General features: G+C 38.7%; 1 protein-coding gene across 1 annotated transcript in view; it reads left to right on the top strand.

Moving 5' to 3' along the window:
* LOC131682497 (protein turtle) overlaps window positions 1-12,809 on the top strand; it is a 208,086-nt gene that overhangs the window by 129,170 nt on the left and 66,107 nt on the right. Inside the window, exon 2 of the mRNA XM_058964010.1 lies at window positions 10,144-10,881. Coding sequence (XP_058819993.1) covers window positions 10,278-10,881 — 604 coding nt within the window. The 5' untranslated portion in view covers window positions 10,144-10,277. The remainder of the gene's footprint in view (window positions 1-10,143; window positions 10,882-12,809) is intronic.

Raw genomic sequence — 12,809 nt, 5'->3', positions numbered from 1 at the left:
AGTGGTATCACAGGTGTATCCGAATTGTGCTCGATTGGTTGACTTATTTGGACGTATCTCTTAATCAGTTCATTTGTAAGGGTGTCACACAATTTTTTGGATTACTCAGCTTACAATCAATGGAGTGCGTTTAAATTCATTATTAATATTTTGGCTCTATTCCTAAATGCAGAAGTAGTATGGAACAGAGCCGTAGCAACCTAAGGGGCAAGGGGGGGGCTTTGTCCCCTCACGCTTTTTCGGTCGCACCATGCATTTCTCTCATACTTGAAATACATAGTAGAAAAGGAAAGAAATTAAGGAATAATTAAGAAAAAAGCAATAAAATGATCTATTTGTATAGTTTATACTGTGCCAATTAATACCGACCCAAAGTTTCACTGCAGCAAATTATCACAACACAACGCGATCCTGCACATGTATGTGTTGGCGGTTTACTACCCAGTAACAGGCCATCAGGAGATATCTGGCAATTTTGCCATCGTGAGTATCTACCAAATTGTTATCCAGTGGAACAGCGACGTCGAGGCTTGTCATAGACCAGTATATCTGGGCGGTTGTGGTATAGGAATTAGTCCGATACAACAGTGCGTTCCTAGTACAGCTTGAAACGGGCATTTCCCAGAACAGGCACAGCAGATAACGGTAGTTCGGGATAATCTTTTTCAAAAGACCATGTTGCAGCGCTAATTGCTGGTGCAAAATCTTAGCAACGCTATTCTAACGCTCGGTGTAGACTGCGTTAGCTAGTACGCAGCAGCCTGACATAATCTCGTGCGGCGAATGACACATCCGGAATATATCCTCGACGTCTTGGTGGCAAACATACTACCTGCAATTCCTCGTCAGCATTATTCTGTCCTGGATGGCTATTATGTCAGACTCGATCACTAGAGTGTTTACCTCGCTTGAACCACAGGTTCGATGCAGCCTTGTCGACGTACGGCTGCTTTTACTGGGGGGAGGGGGAGGTGGGCACTAGACTGTCCAGTTTCATTTTTTTGAAAACTGCAGACTGCAAATCAATTGAAATTCCTTTTGAGAAATTATAAAACTTTTAAAGAAATGCTGTCTGTGCCAATTTTGCATGGGGCCTAATTGCACATGGTGGTGAATCATCATTAGTTGATTCCCACGAACGTTTTTTTTTGCGAAATTATAGCTGGGTTTAACTGAATAGTATGTTGGGAACTATTTTAGTACATGATATGAGTCATCTTTTGACCACAAGATTTCAGTTGCATATTTCACCACATAGAGGGCGCCAAGACTAAATTTTAAAAGATAGATAAAATATGGACATGTCAACAAGAATTACTGGAAAAGATTTGTTCTACAACTTTATAGAAAACACCTAATTTCTTTCTCTTTTCTCTAAGTAGTTAGCATTGGCGCCCTCTAGGTGGTTAAATGTAGAACTAAAAATTGCTAGTTAAAAGATGACGCATACAACCAAAACAAAAATCCCTTGCAATAACTGCAAGCCACAATCACTTGCAAATAATGTTAGCATCGCTTGCAATTTTGCAGTGAAAGCCGCTTGCAATTGTTGTAAGCATATAAAGTCACTTCATCTCTCGCAATACGTATGTTTCTTCAACGCACTGCCAAAGGATTACCACCACATTCCCGTGCCTATGCTGGTTGGAATAGCAACGCACGGCGAGTTTTTATTTTTCGTCTTCTTTTTATTCATTCCTCACCAATATCATCACACGCAGTTTTGTGGTTTATTTATTTCACACGAGATGGCATCAAATTGCGGGTGTGACGATTTTACGAGTTTTAACGTCCTGTTCTTATGTGTAAGGACAGATCAGTGCTTATAGTTAGCGCTAAGACGCGCAAGGGCCTGAGTTCAAATCTATCAAACTATCTTTTAGTATGGTTGGGTGGATAAAGTATTGCTTAGTGATCTGTTCGTGCGGGGTGCGTTTTTCAATGCCAACAGTCTTTTTTTTTCTAACGCATATTGGTCACCAATACACGTACATCGCTAAAACATAAGCAAAAATAGTTTTTTTCTGTCTTTTGCATTGCAAGCAAAGAACCTTCTTGGAATTTTTTCACATTACCAGAACGCTTGCCATTTTCGCTCGTATTTATTGCATTAATGTAAGCGAATCTTACCGGGTACGTTTTGGGTGTAGTATGTTCTCAAATTCTTTCAAATATACTATTTAGCTAACCTCAACCAGTATTACGCAATAAAAAGTTCATGGAAATCGACTACTGATACCATGTGCTGATAGGTCTCATGCAAAACTGACTCAGACATAACTACATTAAAAATTTAATAACTTCTCCTAAGAAATTGAATTGATTCGCAGTCTTCGACAAAGTTGTGGACAATAAAATTATCTTTCTTATTATCATTTTCAGTGATAAACTGATTCCTACAGTGCCACATTATCCGATTTGGCTCAAAATTGGAGCAGACACTCCCAGTGGAACTAGGAATCGACTCAGGGGTAGCCCGAAGGGGGTTATTTTTTTTTCTTGTTGCTCTAGTGGGCACCGTGCTTTCAGCTTCCACTCGGTAGTCTTCTCCTCCGCAGTCTGCAGATTGCAGTTAAGGTTGTGGTTCACTTACGCTAGGTGAAGTGCGCTGTAGTTGCGGTCCACAGTACAAACTGCTTGATATAGTCCATGTCGGTTTGCACTTTCCACAAAGTATTCTCGCAATCGTAGCACCTGCGCTACGCATAGTGCCTGGATGTCGACTATTCCTTGTCCTTTGGCAATGTGCATCTCTCCAGCGCCGACTACGAATGACGCATTCCCACTTGTCTAAAAGCCTTCTCTCAAGATATTCCGGGTCAGCGCGGCTCCATTTAATGATGCCGAAACTATAGGTCAACGCAGGGACAGCAATTGCTCTGACCTTATTTCCTGGGTTCAGAAAAGAACTATGTCCCGAATCATCACGCCTTGGTCGATCTCGCAGTCTCCAGTGTCGACTAATCGCCCTTGTAGTGCCTGATCAGATCAGAATTTCTCTAAGACAAACGTCATGCTGATGTCGTCACTAATCCTTTCGACTAGTTTGATGACTACACCCAGTCGTTCCGTCGAGTCATCATAGATTTTAAAATCGTCCATGTGGAAGGTATGGGTAATCTCTTCCGGCGAGCTTTCTTCATACCTTATCTGATAGCCACGCCCGTTTCGATTGAGTTTCCTACTGAACGTTCTAGACTGCAACACGTCTTTCCTACTTCTGAACTGCAGAGTCGTCGTCTTCCTCTCCATCGCCTACAGCAGGAACCTCACGGTCACAGGATTAACTTTATACATTTCCAATACTTTGATGAGGTACGAGTGCGGTATGGAGTCGTATACTTTCTTGTAATCGATTTAGGCCATACTAAGGTTCCGTTGATTACACACTACTTGTTCAACAATGATTGCATCGAGCTTTTATTCTCAGGTGATACGATCCTCGAAATCGATCATCCATGTTGGCTCTAGAAACGACAGCTAACAACATTGTTTACTACATCCCCATGCATGTTTGCTTGGATTTCAGTATGTAAACAAAGTTGTTCGCTGTCTTTTATCTCCCGCAGCTTGCTGCACGCTAACATCACTCCTCACATAGTTATTGCCAAAGACGAATCACCTTAGAATTCTAAGCTCCTTGGTCCGTACTTTGATAGGTTGGACGTGTTGCTGTCCTTGGGAAGGATAATTGTAGTACCACGGGTGATTGAATCCGGTAATAAGCGTGGTTCGCGTACACACTTAATTTTTTCTACCGGATCTCAGATTTTTTCGCATCTTTTGACGAAATCTCAATAACTGAGATCTCAGTAAACAATTTTTTGGCTGAGATCTCAGTAAAAGTGACGTTTCATAGCTGAGACTCGGAAAATATTTCACTGAAAATCAGAAAACAAATCTCACTTTACTGAGATATCAGTTTCTAAATTTACTGACTACACGGCTATTGGGAAATTGCCGAACCGAATTTAGTGTGTAAAGCCCTGTTGAAAGTGCAGCCATCGTGGAATGTACAACGGTCAGCTTTATGCAATGAGGTTGATACTAAGGCGTGGCAATGTTATTGCTCTCTCGCTCGATCTCTGTAAAGCACGTGGACAGCAGATATATGGAAAATATATGGAGTTGAACTTTATTGCGTAATAAAGTTACAGAAATTGAGCGAGAGAGCAATACAGCATTGCCACACCTTAGTATCTAGTACATTGAGCTTTATGTACCAAAAGTCGTCATCGCGTCAATATCTTAACCTGCTCATTCCTCCTCGCGCCCTAGACGTGGTTGCCCTCCGCGATGTTTTTTTTTTTTTTTTTTTTTTTTTTTTTTAATTGCCCACCACACTCCCCCACACCAAAGAACTCATACAAGAGCCCCCTGGTAGTGGACGCAACTTGTCTCAGCCCATGAACAATGGCAACAAAAACAAACAAAACAAATAAAACAAACTGAGCTGAGACAGACATTTATTGATGTGCAATTAGTTTAAGATAATTAACTAAGGTGGAATCCCAGTGGAAATAGATTTCCTGTTAAGGGATCCACATTATAAATTAAATTAAAGTTAAATACTGCTGACGGATGTTTACATTAAATTACAAAACAATATCATTAATTAAATATTTCGTTAAGCCTATGTTTAAAGTACTGTTTCAATCTAGCCTTGAAGATGGTACGATTGTCGATTCTCTGCATGTCAAGTGGAAGTGCATTAAATTTGGTAGGGCCAATAAAGAGAATGCGCTTTTGGCCAAGGTTTGTGGCTGCTCGAATGCGTTGCAAGTTACTATTTCGACGTGTTGAACGAGAATGTGTTAAAGTTGTAAAATGTATATTATGCTGCGCGATGGAGTTATGTAGATTGTCGTGTATGAATAATAATGTTTGTACGTCACATAAGTGGGCTATGGGTAAAATATTGTGGGCACTTTCAGAGTATAACAACAAAGTCGAATATAAAAGTGGTTTATTAAATATAATTGCCAGAGATCTGTTTTGTAGTGTTTGTAGCTTTTTAAGGTGAGAGCTCGCTGCTCGCCCCCATACCGATACTAAGTAGTTAAGTTGTGAATGAATGTATGCAAAGTAGTAGTTCAATAGAGCTCGCTGGGGAACAAACGCTTTAACTCTCCACAAAATACCACAGGAGGATGCCACACGCTTTTCGATAAATTTTATATGGTGTGTCCAGGATAACGTAGGATCTAAGTGTATACCCAAATATTTGAAACAGTCCACATTTTCAATTGTACAATCTCTAAGTTTGGGATGATGATGTGTTGGTAAAGTTTTCCGTATGGATCGGAAGATCATGTACTTAGTTTTGGAAAGGTTTAGTGATAATAAATTTGCTTTGAAATATTGAACGAGCACACTTAGATCGTTATCGATCGAGTTAATAATAGTATTGACATCATTGTTGGGATAAAACAGAGCTGTGTCATCAGCAAACAGTCTAGGAGTTCCAGTAAGCCTCAAGTTACCTAGGTCATTAATATACAACAGAAATAACAAAGGTCCTATATTACTACCTTGAGGGACACCGATTCCAATGGGAGCAAGGCTACTACGTTCACCATCCACAGATACAAATTGCTTTCTATTCGTCAGGTAACTATGAATAACAGAATGAGCAATGCCCCTGATACCGTAACATTCAAGCTTGGCCAGTAGTATTGTGTGGTCCAAAGTGTCAAATGCTTTTTTAAGGTCTAGGAATAGAGCACCAACAATGTTTTTACGATCCACTTCGCTCATTATTAGATCTACTAATTCAATTATAGCGGTTTGGGTGCTAGAGCCTTGTCTAAACCCATACTGAAATCTATAGAGGACGCTGTGTTTGTTCAAAAATTCTAATAATCTAGCAACAAATAGTTTTTCGAGGATTTTGTTGAAAACGGACAGTGTAGATATAGGACGATAATTATTACAATCACAACAGTTACCTGATTTAAAAACAGGGATGACTTTAGCCACTTTGAGACAGTCAGGGTAATAACCAGATTGAACAATTATGTTGAAACATTGAGAAAGGATTCTAGAAAAAGCGCAAGAATTTCCTTTTAACATATTGACAGGAATGTTATCAGGGCCACTACTCTTCTTATTATCTAAGCTATGTATCAGCATAATTACTTCGTTTGTTGATGAAGGACGTAAAAATATTGACTCACGGACGCGACGAACATTACTTAAAGGACAAATGTTTGAGGTGGTGGGGATATCATTTGACAGTTTTTGCCCTATACTAGAGAAGAAGACATTAAAAGACTCACAGACTTCTGCATTATTGTTGGTTTTTTTACCATCGACAATTAGATTTATCTGGTCGCTTTTCTTTGCTAAACCAAAAGTGCTTTTTAGGTTTTTCCATAGTTTTGAATGTGGTGTGTTAGTAAGAAGGTTCTCATAGAAAGATTTTTTTACCCGTCGTGTTGTGGCATCTACCTTTTTGGATACATGCAATAGCATTTGCTTTAGATGTTGATCGGCGGGATTACTTTTGAGACGTTGAAGGTAATTACTCTTTATTTTTACTAGAGTCCATAAATCCAAAGTCATCCAGGGACAGTGAGTGCCTTTCACTTTAACTGTTTTAGTTATTGTTTTCGTATGACGTTGAAGTAATGAGTTGTATGTGGATGCGATAGATTGAATAGTAGATTCCGGGTCGACAATGACATCAATACTATTAACGAAGCTGGAAAACTCGTGGTTAAGTTGGCGATGGTTTACAATTTTTTTGGTAAGCAACATTGGTTCCCTATCAGCTGTAATTTTGAAAGTTGTTAAGATCTGAGAGTGGTCACTCAGATTGTTAAATATTGTGTCATTGCGCACTCGATTTACATCGTCCAGTTTGCATAGCACATGATCAAGTATGTTTTCGCTAATTGGTCTGGTAGGAAAAACATTTGTACAAATAAAGTCATAGGATTCCAACAGTATTTTATATCTTCTAACAATATTGTTATTAGCAAGATTAATTGGGACATTTACATCACCTACAATAGCACACGAGTGCTTCGATTGGACTGAACACATCAAATTTTCTAAATAGGCTGAGAAATCATTGAAATCAAAGCTAGGAGGACGGTAAATTCCATGAACATCATAAAACTGTCCTTTGATAAACAGTTCGATGTGAATGTGATGAAATCCTTCTGCGGTATAGTTTTTTACAATTCTATGTTTGATAGTCTGATTGACATACACAGCTAAACCTCCGCTAGAGTGTTGCCTGCACGCGAAAAATGCTTTGAAATGTGGTATTTCATAGAGAGCACAATTGTCGTCTTTTAACCATGTCTCACCAATCACTATAACATCTATGGAAGTTTTACAACTGTCAAGGGTTTGCAAAATTTCATCAAATTTAGAGAGATTGTTTATACCTCTTACGTTCCACTGCAAAATTTTTAGTGTCTGGTTATCATTGTTAATATAATTGTCATTAAAATCGAAAATATGGTCGAAAGAAAAATTTTTGATTGTATTAGCCATTGGATATGCATGAATTCAAGTTTTATGCTGGATTGTTAACTACAATTCTTAATTTCGTTTTCGCTTAGGGGCAGATTGTTGTGGTGAAGAAGAGGCAGATTTTGCACTTATGTAATTATTTATGATTCGATCAAGGTCATGTTTGCTACCAATTCTTTCAATCTTAGAAACGTTGAACGGGGGTCTCTCAAATATTGGCCCAAAAGCTAGTGACATCGCCGATATCCGGTAGACCTTCGCTGATTTGGTCGTAGAAGTGTATCGCCTCGGCCATTTTGATAAGACACTCTATTGCTGTTCTAGTGTGTCGAGTTCGTCAGCTGGTGAGCTCCCTACACGCGAAGCTCAGTAAGTGCAATGATCGCAGCACATGACGACAATTTCGCCGATCTTTTGCCGACTCTGTATGCCAATAGCCAATAGCTTTTCAATAGCGGCACGTGTGCTGGCAAGGATGCAAAATGCCTACCTTTTCTGCGGCTGAAATTGTTCTGCCTACATTCTCATTTCTCTTTCAGCGCAACTGTTGTTCGCTATTGCAGGACGCCCAGCGCTGTACGGCACTGTTCACTATCAAGAAATATGCAGTATTTAATACAGGAATCCTTATCCTGATAACAAAAAAAGCCCTGGAAGCTGTTTCAAGACTATTATAATGAATCATCTTGTAAAAAAACTAATGTATGTGCAGGAGCATCCAGCCAACAGCAGCTCAATAGCAGGCAGATGAGGATGCGACAGCAGCGCAGTACAGCGAAGATAGGTGATAAAAAACTTATACGACCACATATATTCATGTAAAAATATCCTTTTCCATATTGACCCGCACTCGGTGGTCTTACTTTTTTCTATGCGACATCTGCAAAATGTTCGCCCCTGGTAAGAACTTTCTGCTTCACCTAATCCGATTGGGAAGGGGAGCGGGGGATATGACGTGATACAGTCTCGGTTACACTTTGGCTGGTTCTCCGATGTTGGCACCTTCCTACGGATACACGTTATGCAAATGCATTCTCTCGGTAATCCTAACTGGGGTAAAGCAAAAATTGGACGAAAACCACATTATGACGTGATGGGTTCGAGCGAACATGAAAAAACAGGATGTTGCTTTCAACGATAAAAAATACAAATTACTAAGGTACTTGTGAAGCACCTGTTTTTCGATTTTATCGGTATTGCGAATAGTTATTCCCGTATACACATCAAAGAAAAGGAATTCAAAATATAATTATTATTGAGTGCTGAAACCCGAAGAAAACATTTACTATGTACTCAACTCGAAACAATGGCTCTTTGTACTTTACAACTTTGCTCATTCAGCATTGTAACGACAGTAACTCCCCTAGCCTACCATCTGTTTACTACAGGTTGCGGAAAAAAACGAAAAACGTCAAAGAAAGCTACACGGTAAACAGGTTAAATTGTTTTCCGCACGCCAATGCCACTGCGTGAACAGTACAAATCATTGTTAAAACACCATTAGGAACGGTACGAAAAGTAGGCCAGGTGAACCAGTTTGCTGTCCTTCCAGAATAGATTGACGTCACCAGTCTTTCTCTCTCTCTTTCTGCAGAAAAGGGACTTTGTTTTCCCAACCCGAAGAAAAATGAATCGTCTGACGTGGTCACGTGATGAATGTGTAATACACGTTCATTGTTCAACTTTGGTTAACTATATATTTGTACCGTACCGTACGAATAGAAGGTGCCGTGATTAATTATTGTCAAGGTGCCACGTTACGGTCAAGGGCTGTCGTTGTGCCGCAGTGAAACGTGAAAATGGAAATTGGCCGTTTTGGTGCGGAAATTTCATACGGAACGTGCTGTTGACGGACGGGTTCGTGTCAATTCAAGCATGATTTATGCCCTCGCAGTGTTCGGTGCGAACCCGACTTTTCATCGTTCTTGCATTTGACGGACAGGACTTTTAGGAAATCAATCCCTTTCAAAGGAACAGACGCTGGTTTCCATTAGTTATGAAGATTTGTGTGTTATTAAAAAAAACTAAGGAACCGTTGATAAATTATGTCACATATTTGGGGGGTAGAAAAAATGTGACAATAATTGGTATGGAGGATAGAGGAAGTAAATTCTAGGTAATTTCGTAACATAATTCGTGAATGGTCCCAGCGTAACGGAGATCATTTGCTACATTACACACAAAGAAGTAAAATGTTCTCAATTACAACAAGATCAGTTATTCATCGTTTGTCTCAGTCGTTATTCGCCGTCATCTGACAGAACCACATCTGTCCGTTATGGGTTTGCAACGGTACCTACCGGTTAGAACGCGCGTGTAACTACACTGGATGATCTTGAAAACTTTTACACCTGCAATTACAGTCCAATGATCGTTAAAAAACCGCTTGCTCGCCTTCATTCGGCTTTCTTTCTGCTAGAGCATTAATTTATTTGTTGTTCTCGGATCATCACTGGAAAACCTACCCGTTGTGCCTTGTGCGTCTTTTTAGTCGTTGACGGAATTTTAGTAGCCATAAAAATAAGCTAACTACACCCATTAACCTGATGTTTTATAGTATGCGCTTTTCATCATCATCATCATCATCATCATCTGCAGCGCGGTGTTAATTGGTTTTCCATTTTTCTCACTCCCATTTTCCTTCTCTTTCGTCAACAGGTGACCCTCGCACCAACCAATACTGCACGCCACCAGTGATAGACAGAGAAAGATAGAAAGAGAAAGAGAGAGAGAGCAAGAAAGAGAGTACAATGACGACGATACGTTAGCATAGTGACTATGGGATCAGAGGCATGGGCGTGTGCGTGGACCCTGGGGCTTTCCGGTGGTGTCAGGCATTGAGCCGGTCGCAATCGTTAACCACAGCAACAGCATCAGCGCCAGCCGCAACCACAGGCGGCACAGCCACGGCTTCCGGTGGCATCGCAACAGCCCGGGAAATTCCTGTACCCACGGTCAGCAGTAACAGTCAGCAGACCAACTATCGGCACGTGTCCAGCTTTCACAATGCCAAGGTGCGGCGGAGTCTAAACGCAACAATCTTCATCAAGAAGAAACAAGCAACAGCGGCAGCGGCAGCAGCTGCAACAACAACAACAGATTCTAAAACAAAATCAGTTAGCAAAAATACAAATAATAGCAACATCTTTAACCACTACAGTGTCGGTAGTAGTTATAATAGTAGTTTCAACGGTAGTACTTACACTAGCATAAACACTAGAGAAGCGAATAGCAGTATCGAAAAGGCACTAGCGGCGCGGCGGAGGAATTTTAGTCTTAGCACCAACAAATTAAGCGAACACTACAGTTGCAGTGCGGCGGCGTTAAACTGGCTGGTCTCATCGTTTGTACTGCTTCTTTGTATCACCCTATGTACTAGTTCAATTAGTCCTCCTGGTAAGTACCTTAAAATCGCTACAGAAGAATCTGTATTTCTCCTATTGCTTTCAACCAGTGATGCCAGATTTATTTTATTCTAAAGGTGTCGGATTTCAGAGATTAGTTGCTCGTTAAGTGCGATGTTAATTATGTCTGATCCATGTCGCTTTTTATTGAATTTTTTGATTTTGTCACCAAACAGAATAAATTCAAGTATATCACTTGATTACGAATTTCAATAATACTGATTACTATTACTATAACTACTTTCATACACATTTTATAAATTAGTTGTGGAATTTGCGTTTCGACTTCGTCTCATCAGAATCCGACACTAACTTAGTGACAGAACTAAGTTGGCGCCAGGTGGGGGCGGGGCTGTCTTCTTAAGGAGAAAATTTGGTTAAGCAATTTTTGAGTCCATAAAATCTGTAACTAAATTTGTTACGTTCAGACGCAAAAATGGTTTCACCCATTTTTCTTTTGATTGGAGAAAAGTTGGTTTTTCTCCAAACTTTTCTCCGTATGAAGAAATATAGTATAAAGGGTGTTTGGTTCATGATTAAGAATCTCTCGAGGGGTGATTAACTGTCATATTTGTAGAAAAAACTACGCTTACCATTAAATCTCAACCGTTACAGAGTTATTGAACTTTTTATGTAAAAAACTTATTTATCTTAAAACACCTCTAACTCGAAAAGTATACCTCTTATTTTAAATCTTTTAGTTCCATTGGAAAGATGAGAAAATTTTCTATTAAATGGTGTTCTCATATCTTTCAGTTAATTAGTTTTAATTACCTGTCAGTTGTAAAGTAGTTCAAAGTTGATGTTTTTGATGAGGTTTTTGTTAATTTTCTTAAAATAATGAATTATGATTATAGCAATATCTTTTATCCAAAAGATGGGCTTGAGGACGATTTATAATTTGTTCTTCAACATGATATTCCTATCTCTTCTCGTTTCCTTGTAATTTCGCTTCTAAATTTTTCCTGTAATCGACCTGCAAGTGTTTAAAAGACTTTAATCTGAAAAAATATGCTTTATATCGTTATTACCAGGGCTTCATCGGAAAGTTGAGATAATTTCTTTTCGATGTATGTACAGATATCTTTTAGTTAAGTGTACTAAATGACTTTTTACTAGTAAAATAACTCAAAATTAGTGTTTTTGGAGAGTTTTGTAATTATTATAATTATTAATCAACTATATTTATCATTACTATTGTTCATTTGGTGCCCCTTAATATTCTCTACAACTTGTTATTTGACACTTTATGCCTATCACTTCTCATTTCGCTGCAATTTAATAATTGAGTTCATCACAGATGTAGTGAATTCGAAATCGTTGTTTTTGCATATGAAACGAGGTGATAAAAATGATTTTGCTTCGAAACTAAAAGAGATAATTGAATGGAGCCAAAGAAAAAATTGTAGAATTTGCTGAGATGCATTAATTCCATGATAATAATGGTGCTGTTTCTTATTTACTATTTTAAGAAAATAACGAAAATGCTAATAATAACACTAACTTTAAACTAATTAACTTCTAAAATAATACTAAATTCACTTAACTGAAAGGTATTTATACCCTTTTCTATGCAAGATTTTCCTGGCTTTCGAATAAAAATAAGAAAAGGTACAATACGTGCCATACTTTTTCAATAAGAGCTAGTATAAGTGAAAATGAGATAAAAATATCCAAGTTCAATAACCCAAACACATGACAACAAGAAAAGATAATTGTATCATGTCAAGGAACAAATTATGCAACTCTTCAAGACTAAAAATTTGAATTATTAAAATGGTGGTGTTAACTATAAAGGTTTTCGCGAAATGGACGAAAAATCTATCAAAATTGTTAAATTTTAAATAAATTACTGTGAAAAAGTTACTTAACCTCATTAGCTGAAACATTTGAGGACATTTTTTGTGGAAAATTTTCTCA

This window comes from Topomyia yanbarensis, chromosome 2 (assembly GCF_030247195.1).
Source record: "Topomyia yanbarensis strain Yona2022 chromosome 2, ASM3024719v1, whole genome shotgun sequence".
Classification (NCBI taxonomy): domain Eukaryota; kingdom Metazoa; phylum Arthropoda; class Insecta; order Diptera; family Culicidae; genus Topomyia; species Topomyia yanbarensis.
Note: the sequence above shows the minus strand (reverse complement) of the source record. Positions and strands in the feature narration are given on the sequence as shown.